Genomic DNA, 13,763 nt, shown 5'->3' with positions numbered 1-13,763 from the left:
TTCCCCCAGGCACCTGGTTGGCCACTGTGAGAACAGGATGCTGGACTAGATGGGCCACTGGCCTGATCCAGCAGGCTCTTCTTATGTTGTTAACAGTGATAGAAGGCAGAGGCATGGAGCTGTTACTTTTGTGGGCCATTTGTTACTGTTAAGTAGGTAGGCCAAGGGTGAGCCAAGCAAACATGCAATAAATTCTTTTGAGGAATTCTGGAGTCCATTTAATGGTGGGTGGGAGGCACGCATACATATAATCTTCTGATTAAAATAAAAACAAACTGAACGGTAGTTTTTTAAACATTTCTATTTTCTATTAACCTACCAAAGAAAAAAAGTTAAATACTGAGACCTCAAGATGGTCACGCCTTTAAAATAAGTCGGTCCCCTTAGACAGGACACGTAAATCGGAAGAGAAGAAAAAGGACCAATTAACTTTTCCTCAAAAGCTGAAGAAACAGCATCCTACTCTATCGCACACATCGTCTTACAGATAAGCGCACTTTCTCCTCTTGGGGGCTTGGCGTTGCCCTGTCATTTTAATTGGCTGAGCCAGCACAGAGGCCTTCCGGGGAGGGGATTGTGACTCCAACCGTCCTATCAATTGCGTGGGGTGCGGGGTAGGTTGCTCCTTAACGGCCAGGTCTTCTTTCCTCCGCTCCTTGAAGGATGGAGGCCGGTCTGCGGCGGGAGCTGGGTACTTCCGTGCTGCGGCCTACTGGCCACTCGGGTGGGGGCTGCATCAGCCATGGCGAGAGTTTTCACACCGACCACGGGCTCGTCTTCGTGAAAAGGAACTCCCGCGCGGAGGTGGGGAAGGGAGAAGAACGGGGGAAGAACTTCCAGTTGAGAACCGAGGGTGGGGGAGAGTGATGAGCAAAGGGTCAGCCTGTTACGAAACTTAGGTAACAAGGAGAGGGAAAGGGAATTGTTGTTTGCCACTGCCCTCGCCCCCGGACAGGACTCCTGTGACATAGGCAGAAATTCAGGGAGCGAGGTTCTCCCCACCTCCCAAAACTGTAGCTATTGAATTGTTTGCTTCTTCTGCTCTACAGGTCTTAAAAGTGTAGGAGGGATGGCAGAAAAAAGCAGGTGAACAAGAGTTGTGGTGCCGTGGCCTTGCGGTGTGTTTGTTGGTAGACCTGCTGGAGGCGTTGCTGGCGGGCTGGAGAGTAGTTTTTTTGCCGTGTCCGCAGGCCCCGCCGCCGCAGCACGTGAAGGTTCTCTTTGAGAAAGTGTTTACGCCACATCTTGACGGCTTAATTTCAGCCGGGCCTTGGGATCGCATTTATAATCCTGGGGTTCTGTCTGCGGTGAAACGTGTGAAATACGAAACGAGAGTTCCTTTACTCCCAGGCTATGGTATGAAGGCACAGCACCCTGCCCCGTCCGGTCTGGTCAGTGCCTAGATGGGAGACCGCCTGGGGACCATATGTAAGCCGCCTTGGGTTTCTATCCTGAAATAAAAGAAGGAGTATAACTGTAACAAATAATAATAATGGCCTGCAGAGTGCTTTGTTTTCACTCCTCCCAGCTTGTATTGATCTGAGATTTATAAGGGCTTCCCAGTGTGAGGATTTAATTGTACTCTTTTTATTCCTGTTCATCTCCTAGTATAAAATGGTCACTTGCGGGATGGGGTGGGGGAGCTATTGGCAGAGGTGGGGGAGCTACGATAAGGAATGAGCAGAGATAGCTTGGCAGTTTGCTAAATGTCAGCTGTTGTTTTGTATATGCACTATTGTGTCTGGTTCAGTGCTGAGAAGGCAGATGTGTTGTTGGCTTCTTATACGCACATCCTTATGGTTCTGTTTCTTCCCTTTTCTGGCTTCTTTATTTTTACATCTGGCGTATGTTGAGGAGGTGGGATATTCTATCTACTTGGTAGGTAGCACCCTACATTTTTGTCTGTCTTTCCATTCTTCTATCTGTTTCTGAGTTGGGGCTGCTTCATGTATATTTTACTTATTTTTAGATTGTACCTGCTAAAAACATAAGACCTGAGGAAGAAGAATGTGTCTTTTGAAATTACTAGACAAATTGTTGATTGGGCATGGTTCACTGGCACACACTTTCATCTTTAAAAATAAGTATTTGCCATTATTTCAGATATTTATAAACTTAATATTACATTTAAATTTAGTATTAAACTGTATTAAATTTTGAAGCAGTGTACACAAGATTAAAAGGCATAAAATAGCATGAAACAAAACAGAAAATAGCAACAAAAGCAGTATAAAATGCAGTTCAACTTGACTAGAAAACACAATAAAATGTATAACCATCAACTACTTTGAACATGCTTGGGCAAAAACAACAGCTTACACTGAAAACAAATAAAGTTAGCACGTTCCTTGTATCTAAGGGAAGAATATTTTGCTTGGCAGGTACTGCTGTGTTAAAGACCCTGCTCCAGGTAGCCACAAGACAGATTTCAGGGACATGCAGCACCATGGAAAAGGTCTCTTCAGATTATCTTGGCAACTGGTTTGGTCAGTAAGGAAGAAGTGGGTCAACTAATGTGAATTCCTGTGCTCGAAGCAGCCCTTGGACTAATCTCTGAGTTCCAGTTCCTAGTTGGCCACTCTTGAGTCACAAACCTAATGGAAGGAGCTGAAATTGTATTGCTGGCTTCCATAGGGACTATACAGTAGGATCTAAAGATAGCTGTAAATTACATTAGTCTCACCTTTGGACTCTCATACTTATTGTAGGTCAACATGAGTGCAGGCTCATTGAAAGCATAAAAAAGAGTTGAGCTTTTGTGTGTTAGGTTGACTCTATGTATATTGATTTTCGTCTCTTACGTGGAGATGTGTATAGTTCTTGACAAGCAGATGCAATTCAACTTGCAATATACCTATTGAATTTGCCATCCTGCTGTGAATACACTGTCTAAGGGCACAATCCAACTGCTATTTATGCTGGGCTGAGGGGAGTTAGACATGGTGAACCTCTAGCTGAGCCCTCAGGGTTACACCTCCACTAGCAGAAGCCCCTCATCCCAGCTCAGCTGTGGTGGAGCTGGGACTCTGCCTGCTCAGCCAGGGGTCTGCTAGGAAGCCAAGCCTGGTGGAAGGCCCCCAAAAGGGGCCTTCCAGGGCTGTGTCAGAAGAGGGGATGGGGGGGGGAGACTTAGGTAGGAGAATTGGAGAAACTTTATATTTAAGTGTTTACAAGTTTTCTACCTATTTTATCTGACAGGCCAGGAGAATGTTTGATGGAGAAATGGCAAGTTTAAGTGCTATTTTGCAAACACAGACGGTGAAAGTTCCTAAACCTATAAAAGTTATTGATTTGCAAGATAATGGTACCCTGTTTGTGATGGAGCATTTGGATATGAGAGGTTTGAACAGGTAAGGTCTGGTTGGCTTAATTTCTTGCTGTGATTTAGTCACCTGTCTGAGGAAGAAAATCAGTATTATGTAATTCACCCTTGTAGAAAATAGGCTAGTACTAAATGTTGTGTTCATTTATTTGTTGATATAAAGTAAAACTGGGTAATATATTAGGCCCCTGAGTACTTTCATGAAGACTTCTGACCAAAATGCAGAGGATCCAAGCTTTCATTCAAAAAAAGTTAAATTTCTAATCATTTCAATTTGAGCTGAAGCAGTCATGTCGCCACATACTCTAAATAATGACGGGAAACGTTTTTCATTCCTTTTCATTGTGGACAATGTTCTAGGGGTGGCATGCCAGTGGGAACAGAAGCAAATGTGGGTAAAGCAATGGATGTGACACTTACCTTTGAATAGTAGGGTATGTGCTAGCTATGCAAATGTCAACCCCCCCTCCATCTCTCCATCCCAGCGGACAAGAGGCGTAACCGTTCAGGGACACATTGCAGCCAGGCAAAAGCACTTGAGAGTGTGGAGCAGGGCCTCAGTGAGGGTTGTGGATTGGGAGTGAGCGCTTGACCTAGGGAGAGGCCTGGAGAGCTGTATTTAGCCCCTGGGCCTGAAGTTCCCCACCTCACTCTAAATAACCCAGTTATAACTTGGTATAAGATGGGAGAATAAATTACCCTGGTCTTATTGAACTTTTCATTATGAACTATGCAACTGAATTGATAATGTTTTAATCTGTTAGCAAGTCTTTGTGTTTGTTCTTTTTACGATATTTAGTGAGCATTGAATATCAGATAATTCTGTATGCTTTTACTTGTGTGTGTAGGACCTCATGGACTTCAGATGCATAGCTTTAAATCAGTAGTGGACAACCTTTTTGGCTACTGTGCCAAAGTGTGCTGTTAAAATTTCCTTTGGAAATTTCTCAACGGGACATTCTTGGGGGATGTTTATTTTGGAGTAGAAAGATATATGGGATGTGATGTGATACATAAAATAATTTTTTATTGTAATCCAACAAACAAGTTTGGTTAGAAATTCATCACTTTTGGGATAGAAGTTGTATTACTTCAAAGACAGATACTTTATTAAAAAAGTGACCTTATGCATCACCTTGTGGTAAACAACTCCATATTTGGGTTTGCATCCCAAGCAACTCTGTAATCACAGAGTGTCTTGCTCACATGGACTAAACATGATGAGGTGTTCAAAACACAAGCTTCTTCCTGTCCTTTACGGCCAAGTATTCCTGAAGTTGGGGATGAGGAGCCCGTGGCCCTTCAGATACTGTTGGACTCCCATATTTGCTGACCATTGGCCATGCTGGCTGGGTCTGTTGGGTGGGACACAGGTTCTCCATTCCTGCCTTGTCCTCTTCATGATACTGTGTCAGGGAGTAGGCGGTAGTACACTGCTGAAGAGGCCAGCAGGTGTATAACCTGACTTGATGCCATAGGGTCTGCTCATCCTGTCCAACCTGTGTCATTGGTGGCATTAGAGGCTGCAAGTTAGAGTTAGTCTGAAGATACTTGTAGAATGCAGCCTAAAAGGCAGTAGGGGTCAGCCTGTATCCTATTTGTAAATTTATCTTTCAGTGACCTGGTTCAGACATTGCTCTAAACCATAGAGTGGCCGTTCACTCGGCCAGATAGGCGGCATAAAAATAAAATATTATTATTATTATTATTATATTATTATAACTTAGGATGACAAGAATAAGCCACAGTGAGTCTTGGGCTTGCAAGCTCCCCTCTCTTCCAGCGCAGTTGGGAGGAGTTCTGAGGCTTTCACTTTGGGTGTTAGATTAAACACAGCTTGTTGTATTATGTAAATCTAACAAACTGGTTAATCATTAACTAAATCTTTAACTAATCTTTAACAAAATAATTTCAAACCATGGTTTGTGAAACTGGTTTGTTTAAAAAAACCCATAATTAACATTAACTATTAAACTATAGTTAACACACTAAGCTGGAGGGGGAAGGAGGAGCTCATTGTTGTCATACTAAACAATGGTTTAGTATGATGTCTGAACACAGCCAATACTTTAAGCCTTCGTTTTACTGAGAGAAGTCTTAAAAACAAACCATATGCTTTGATTTGCCTGCAGCCTGAGTTCTCAACAAGTAATTCATTAAAATATTTCTATCCCATCTTTTGGTTCAAAGACTCAATATTACTAACAATACAGTAATAAAATCGTAACTGCATAAGAGTTTAAGCTGTAGAATATCAGACTACAAAACATAAAACCAGCAAGAAACCAGTCCATACATTGATCAATCAACATAAAATGAACTCTTGCTGAAACAGTCAGATCTTCACTGCTTGCTAGTAAAAGTAACTTGTTTTTTACTATATAGACATGCAGAAAAACTTGGAACACAGTTGGCTGATCTTCACCTTCACAATCAAAAACTTGGGGAGAAGTTGAAGAAAGATGCGAACACCATTGGTAAATGTTCAGCTGTTTATGTCTTGCTAAATCCTATTCCATTAATTTAAGACTATTACACTGAGTTGATGCATTTTGCTCTTACTCGATAGCAAAACCCCTAGAAAATGTCCATCATGTGTATAGAAAGATAGTCCAAATGGCAATAAGACAATCCAAATGATGTTCCCTGAAAATTGTTCCCCATTGGTATCAATAGAAGCTCTCCCCCCCCTTTGCCCTGTAGATGAGGGTGAGGAGGAGAGACAGCTCAGTAGGCAGATAGTGGAAGAGAGAACGGGGAGGGGAAGAGAGAGAATGGATACATGGATGTGTGTGAATAGAGTGTGCATGGCTTTGGCTCCAGCCACCACTGGTATGTGGCTTCCAGAAGATTGCCCATGAGAGAATGCCTAAATCATTGCAGTAAGAATAAGATTTTAATTATGCAGTATTCCTTAGTGTTGGACATCTCATTTTCTTGTTACACATGGGTCACTGAAACTGGAGTGTTATATTCACACCAGTCCCAATATTCCATGGATTACTCAACAGTTGACTAAGCTACAAGTACACCCATCTTTTTGAAAGTTCTATTTACTCTACAAGTATTTGACACAGATTTATAATGTAGAATGCTAACTGCGTAAGGTTGGTTTTCTTTACTATGTTGTAAAAAGACAGGTAATGTGATTTCAAACTGTTCTTTCCACACTATTTTGATGAGCGCTTTTAAGAATTTAAGAACCGCTTTACTGGATCAGACTATAGATCAATTTAGTTCATTGTTGTGTTCCCAGTGGTAGCAACCACATATTTCTTGGAATTTAACAAACAGGATGTGGAGGTTCATTCACTTTGTTGTAGCAGATAACTGAAAGCGTGGAAGGCTAATTTGAACGTTGTGGTTTCTGTAGCTTTTTAAAGTTTGGTGGATCAACTTTTATACATGGTTCTTATGCTAGTGGCAGCAGCAAGCATTTAGGTTTTAAAATGACAGCAAAATTCCTAAAAATTCTGTTCAGAGCATTCAGTCACCATCTTTTTTTTCAACTGAAGGTAAAGGGGAAGAACAGACAGATGTGCAGTTTGTGGAAAAGTTTGGCTTTGACACTGTCACATGTTGTGGTTATCTTCCACAGGTATGTACTCCACTAAGGACATCTGAAGAGAAAGTATCATAGTTTTTTGTTACTGTTATATTTTTGCTAATAATTGGGGAGGTATGAGGTGGAAGAGTTCTACATTTTCATTTGGAGATATGTAACTGGGTATAAAAGTTGACCATCTTGGCATAACTAGTCAAACTCTGGATGATGCTTGTAAACCTCTGACACTCCTAAGAGCAGCAGTTGATGGGGGTTGCCTTTGCACAATGCACTACAAGCAAAGTGATCTGAAGTTGTTTCGGTTTCAGCCTCCTACTGAGTCCGATAGGAATGAGCCTGCATCTCTTTGTACTGCATTTAGTCAGAGTTTGATATTTTGAAAAGAGCAGGAGTCTTTTTTTATAGAAACTGTAAGGTCTGTGATTGTCTGACAGACTCATCACAAACCATTTAAACCAGTTTCAGTGTCATAGGAGTTGGTAGGACTAGATGAGCTTTTGTACCAGTGGTGTGACTTGATTGGTTTATGGATTGCCCTCCTATTTCCAGTTTTCACATAAGGGACTACTTCAAGATGATTGTCTTCTTACAGAATCAAACTGTGGCTAAACCTTTACGTGTTTGTTTATAGGTGAATGACTGGCAACAGGACTGGAAGACTTTCTTTGCTAGACAGCGAATTCAACCTCAGATGGACATGATTGAGAAGAACTCGGGAGACAGGGAAGCAAGAGAACTTTGGACAAAGCTCCAGGTAATGATGTTCCAGGGGAGCTGTAGAGGGCATTTTTGCATTTGTAAAAGTGTTTTCAAATGAATATAGAGTTTTCATGATATGTGTACTGTCTGTACAAAGCTCTTGCCAAACAAATTTACTTTGGCTGGTAGAAAGCAAGTCAGTCTAGCTAAGTTTAGTTCTGTCTTCTAATCCTGGGGTGGGGAACCTTTGTCAGCCTATGGGCAAGCTTCTGGGAGCTATATGCCTGAGGTAGGAGTGTTGGAGAATTCTTTCTCCTTGAGATCTTTTGCTGGGGGTCCTTTAAGTAATCAGTGACACAGACTTAAAGCAAAAAGGTAGGCCTTTATTTCTACAAGCATATGCAGGGTCAGTCCCCCAGAAAGTCTGGAAGGGACTGCAAAGAGGTGTGGTATGCATATATCTTTTATAGAGTACAGTTACAGCATGTGACAATGATTTAACCAATCCCCCAAGTTTCTTCCCCTTGTAACATAACAGTTTCCTCCCTCTTGAAATATTTTCAACCAACCAGATAGCTTTATTAAAAGGAGTTCATGGATATTCATAATCAAACAGATACCTCCCATCCCCATTGTGTTCACTGATGTCAATCTGTCCCCTTGGCGATATTACCAGTATTCTACTGTCATATATTACTGATGTTCTTGTACTGTTCTGAAACCAATATGTACCATTACATTCCATTCTATCATGGCTTCTGACCAGTCAGGCTGGTCAAGAATATCTCAGGACGTTACAACATGTTCTTTGAGTGATACCATGATTTCAAAGCCAAATCTGGCTCTCCCTAGAGTGACTGGCAGTTTCTATGTGAAATTCTGCTTATAACTGCTTTGCTATAGAAAAAGATTAATTTTAAATCACCATGTTATAACCAAAAGCCACATAATATAAAGAATATAATATAAAGAATGGTTAGGGAACACAGTAAAGGAAAAGGGGTAAATGGCAGCCAGCCGCTCTCCATCAAACACGGAGGGAAGCAGAAAGGTGGCCCACACACTTATTACATTTATGGAATAAAATTATACATATCATGCTATTATAAAAATTGAATATCAAACTAAAATTTTATCTTGTCTTCCACTTTGATTCCATTATGAAGATTTTCCTTAGCTGCTCTATAATATCAGAAACCTGATTTCCAAAATCACAAAGAAGAGGTATATTAATCAAGAGATTCTAGGCATTGGGTTAAACAATACTAAATTAATGATCTGCGGTCACGCATTTAGCCATTCTTGGCACAGCAAAGATGCTAAGGAATTTGCAGCAAAGTGAGCTTAACCCTTTTTCTGCTTTCCGTACATGCTGGCCTGCTTTTAATGCCTGCTGTGTGTGACTAAGGGAAAGAAATCCATTTCTCCTTTATCAGTTTTCAAGGGCCCAAATTGCCTGGGGCCAGGATCCCTTAAGGGCTTTTCCATCAGGAGAAGCCAGAGACAAGAAGTGGGTAGAGCAACAGATATTACTGCTATTGTTGTACAGCAAGCTACATTCCAGCCGCACAAAAGTCAGAGGCTACCACCCCAACCCACCCCCACCCCCATGGCATTATCCCAAGAGCACTTGAAAGCACAGAGCAGGGCCAGCTAGAGGTGTGGCCTGGGCAGAGTCCCAAGGGCCGGATAGAGAGATCACATTTGCCCCCTGATCCTGAGGTTTCCCACCCCTGGAAGCAGATTTAATAGGGTTTTAAATCAACCTGGGTGGCAATATCTACATTATATATTGTGATCTGGTAGAATCATAGTTGGAGAGAGTCTTAAGGCCACATAGACCAACCCCTGTTTAGTGCAGGAAATCCAGAGCTAGAGAATCCCTAACAGGTGGCTATCCAGCATCTCACTTAGGAAGAGGCACCCAACCTGTCCAAGAAGTTGGTTTCATTGTTGCTGAAGGTTTACCATCAAGGTTTCTTTTAAAGTTCAACCAGCATTTACCCTTTTATAACTTAAGCACCTGAGATTTAGTCCTGCTTGCTAGGGCAGCAGAAAACAAGTTTTAATTCTCTATGTGACATCCCTTCAGGTATTGCCCTTTCCTTAGACCCCAAGGGACAGAAGTCATTTCACCCAAATCTCTCAATGTGATCTCTTCTAATAGTGGAAGAGCAATGCCTTAGCAGCACTATAGACCACTAATGTGGAAAGGACCTAATAATTATTTGGAGGGAGCGGAGGAGCTATTTGGATATTGAGAGTACATTTTGTAAAAAGTAATGACTAACACAGGCATTATCTTCACTGAAGTTGAAAAAAAACCCTGATATCTTGTAACTAGGTAATGTGAGAAGAAATGTTGTAAGTAAAATTTGCCAGTAGACCAGTGGCGTATCAAGGGCGGGGCGGTGGGAGTGGTCCGCTCCGGGTGCAGGCAATAAGGGGGTGGCAGCAAACAACGGAGGGGCTCCCTCGGGGCTCCCGTGGCTCTTTTCAGTGGCAGAAGCGGGAACGCCTCTCTGGTGGCCCCATGGCTGGCTGGCTCCCTCCGTTGGCCACCTGGTAGCAGTGCTCGTTGTTGCCCTCCTCCTCCGCCGCCTCCTTCTCCCCTTTCCTGCCTGCCCCAAGAGAGGCAGCCCTCGGGCCAGCAGAGCAAGGCGAGCACCAGGCTCCGTGCTGGGGCGGGGAGAGCGGGAACACACCAGGCCCCTCCCTCTGGCCAGGCAGGTGCTTCAGCGGCCAGATTTGTTCGCCACCTGCTTGCCTGTCTGCTCAGCAGCGCCCCCGGCCGCCAGACAAAAGGGCCATTGCGCTGCTCCCTGGCCATGCTTGCGAACGTCCCTGTGGGCATCTGGTTGGCCATGAGACAACAGCGGGGCAGGCTAGGTGGTGCCGCTGGCCTGATCCGGCTGCAGGGCTCTTTCGCACTCCCGGCAAGCAAGTGGGGTGACCTCAACAGCGCGGCCACCACTCGCTGCCCTGCCCTCGTCACCGTTTCCCTGGCACACCCCTAGCCTCGCCTGCTCGCAGCCACTCCTCAGAGGGCTCCTCCTGCAGCCACTGCAGCCTGCCTGTACCAGCAGATACGGTGAGGGCCTCCCGCTCAGCTTCTGTGGAGCCCCCACAGCCAGTGGCAGTCTACTTCTGTGTCACATCTGGCCTATTTGTTTCATTTCATGATTATTACTGAAAATAATTTTGTCGTATAGAGGAGGGGGTGTTAAAAAATGATCCGCTCCGGGTGTCAAATACACTAGGTACGCCACTGTAGTAGACTCAAAAACACAAAAGTTTTTTTATTGATTAACATTGGTACTGATTTACCCTGAGAGATCTGGTTTAAATGCTAACAAGGTTTTGCAAGTTCTGTTACTTAATTGTTTTAATGTAAGGTGCCCTCTGCTGTTCATGTGCCTTGCATCTTGAGCCTGTGCAGTTAGGTAGCCTACATCCACTGAAATAATTGAGCTTAGGTATGCCTGCACAAGATCAGAATGTTGGATATCTAGTGCTTAAAGTGAGAAATTAGTCTTTTACTTTCCTCCTTTTTCAATTAACATTGGCAATTTTTGCTTTCTTTTTCAGCTGAAGATACCTAGTTTGTTTGGTGATATGGACATAGTTCCTGCTCTTCTTCATGGGGATCTGTGGGGAGGAAATGTAGCCGAGGTTGACTCTGGGCCTGTTATCTTTGACCCTGCATCTTTTTACGGTCACTCTGAGTATGAGTTAGCAATTGCTGGGATGTTTGGTGGCTTCAGTGGTTCATTTTATTCTGCCTACCACAGTAAAATCCCCAAAGCACCAGGGTTTGATAAACGGCTCAAGCTGTACCAACTATTTCACTATATGAATCATTGGAATCACTTTGGAGGAGGGTACAGAGGCTCATCTATCAATATAATGAGAAATTTGGTAAACTGATTTCCCACGTGTAGCTTCTATTTCCTTGTGATGAAAAAAATGCATATACTCACACTTTGGTGTTTCAGCTACACTAATGTGTATAGGCTACATTAGAACCTGAGCTTGTACCTTCTTTCCATAGCTAAAGATCAAGTTGTGCTGTGCCCTAGGCTTGATGTCCCATTATTGCAGTTTATCAAAGAGCCGTCCAAGAGGGTAACAAACATTAGATGTGAATGAAAGGCTTTTTGCTGCTGAGGTGGTACCATAGATCTGTCTTGGTGGATTAAACTAGAGAAAATTCCTCCTGTGGAACTAGATTGGAATAAATCTTTGCAGGTGCCAAAGGAAAAGAAAAATCCAAATAGGGCATTGGGTCACACATTGTTCATACATACACATTCAACTAGATGGCTTTCACCTTCGTAGTTTGGTAACACGTACTAAAGGAATATAGCAGCACTATTCTATTTAGATTTAATTGGAAGCATGCCTGAGTCTCAGGGGGCTTAATTCCAAGTAAGAGTATACACTTCAGTGGTTCTTTTTCAGTGAGCATTCTCAGTAAGGCTCTAATGGCTGAAGTCCACATCTGTAACAGGTGGACTCTACCTGGATTATTTGTATTACCACAATTAATGGTGATTTGCTTCCATGTTGTGAGGTGTCATCTATAAACCTCCAGGCTAGAGCCCCTTGCTGGTCAGCACAATCTTGCCTTCCAGATTAAACTGCTGACTTCTAATGTGTTTTCTGTCCCTGGTGGACTAGCTGTATTTATAGGCATATGTGGCTGTTGCAGACTTATTTTCTTATGGCAGCATGCTGGAATCCATGCCTTGAATTAATTCCTTAAAAGATTCCTCTGTTGAACACTGAATTCCTATTGATAAAATGAAGTAAAATGCCTGCTGACATAGTAATGCAGGAAAATTTCATCATCATTAAAGTATTCCCATCACCACCCTGGTTTGGGGATGCCATGCACAGTATCACAACACTCAATTAAGAAAGCTGCTCTCTGTTTTAGGGTCACACTATCATGTAATGTTTGCCTAGGATTGCCAACTCTTTTTCCAACAGGGCTCTCATGGCAAAATTTTAAGTGCTGAATGTGATGTTCCTATATTAATGTATATATGGTAAGTGTTGGTTGTTTAGAAGATACATGGTAAGTGGAGTGAAAGAGGAGGGGGAGTGAATGGGCAGTAGAATGCTGGATGATTGGCTGAATGTTTAAAATGGCTGACAGTATAAAAGGAAGAGTGAGAGTGGAATCTGGGGGAAGAAGAGAAAGAGTGGGTTGTTTGGTGGGTTTGAGAGAGTGGTTTACCAGGAGAGAGTGGAGAAGGAGGGGGGTGGAGTTCGGATTAGTATTGAGTAAAACCATATGCTTATGTGCCTTAAGAAGAAATCTTGTTAATCTTGTTAGCTTTGTTATCTTTAATAAATACTTAATTTGGTTTACCAAAGGCCTGATCCTTGGCTGGGGTTTCACAGACCAGAAGGGAGGGTAAGGTAATGACCAAGGCTGAAGGGAAACTGTAACAAATGGTGGCAGCGGTGAAGAGAATAACAATACCAGTATTCAGAGTCTCTGGGAATACTAGTATTAGGACGTGACTGGTGGTTGCCTAGCAGGGGGATCTGTTGAGATCTGTGCTAGAGCGGGGAGAGTATAAAAGGACAGTCCGGACTGGTGGAGTCCCTGGTGGTGCCTAGAGACAGGCAGTAACCACGAGCAGGTAGGAACCTGACAGGGAGAGCCAGGGAAGGGCGTCACATGTGGTGGCAGTAGCGGTGGGATACGAACAACAGAGAATCCAGATACGAATACTAGAGAATCCAGAACAGTGGTGTGGCAAACAGAAATAACAAAACAAGATTTCTTGTGAGAGTGACTGGCAAAGAGTGTGTGGCAAAGAGTGAGTGAAGTCAAACACCATGGCTGAATACATAAAAATGAAAAGAGAGGAGCTGGTGAAGAAGTGCATAACATTCAATTTACCTCACGAGGGTAAAGGGGTAGATGAATTGAGGGTAGCACTTATAGGATTTGCAACTGCCCAGCAAAAACAACCTGTCAGGGAAGAGACCCCAGAAGGATATTTAAGCAATCCCGCTTATATAGAGTATTTGAGAGAGAAGTTAAGGATGGAGGCTGAGGAAAAAGACAAACAGAGGGAGTTGGAAACTGAGAGAATGAGAAGGGGGTTTGAGGAGAGGGAGAAGCAACGAGCATTGGATGCTGAATTACAAGTAGAAAAG

The 13,763-nt window shown here is 43.0% G+C and overlaps 1 protein-coding gene across 8 annotated transcripts; it reads left to right on the top strand.

Moving 5' to 3' along the window:
* The first annotated feature begins 556 nt into the window (after positions 1-556).
* FN3KRP (fructosamine 3 kinase related protein) lies at positions 557-12,868 on the top strand. Of its 8 annotated transcripts, XM_061616535.1 has the most exons (9): positions 748-804; positions 1,050-1,428; positions 1,858-1,878; positions 2,382-2,455; positions 3,199-3,350; positions 5,708-5,799; positions 6,838-6,920; positions 7,519-7,641; positions 11,175-12,868. In XM_061616535.1, the coding sequence occupies exons 2-9, from the start codon at positions 1,404-1,406 to the stop codon at positions 11,511-11,513; spliced, it is 909 nt and encodes a 302-aa protein (XP_061472519.1). In that variant the 5' UTR covers positions 748-804; positions 1,050-1,403; the 3' UTR covers positions 11,514-12,868. The 8 variants fall into 8 exon arrangements, with proteins under 8 accessions (XP_061472526.1, XP_061472518.1, XP_061472524.1 ...); XM_061616538.1 differs by lacking the exon at positions 1,858-1,878 and having other exon boundaries at positions 749-804; positions 11,175-12,867; XM_061616540.1 differs by lacking the exons at positions 1,050-1,428; positions 1,858-1,878 and having other exon boundaries at positions 716-804; positions 2,382-2,486; positions 11,175-12,862.
* Positions 12,869-13,763: the final 895 nt, after the last annotated feature.

This window comes from Rhineura floridana, chromosome 3 (assembly GCF_030035675.1).
Source record: "Rhineura floridana isolate rRhiFlo1 chromosome 3, rRhiFlo1.hap2, whole genome shotgun sequence".
NCBI lineage: Eukaryota > Metazoa > Chordata > Lepidosauria > Squamata > Rhineuridae > Rhineura > Rhineura floridana.
This window is presented reverse-complemented; position numbering and strand designations above follow the sequence as displayed.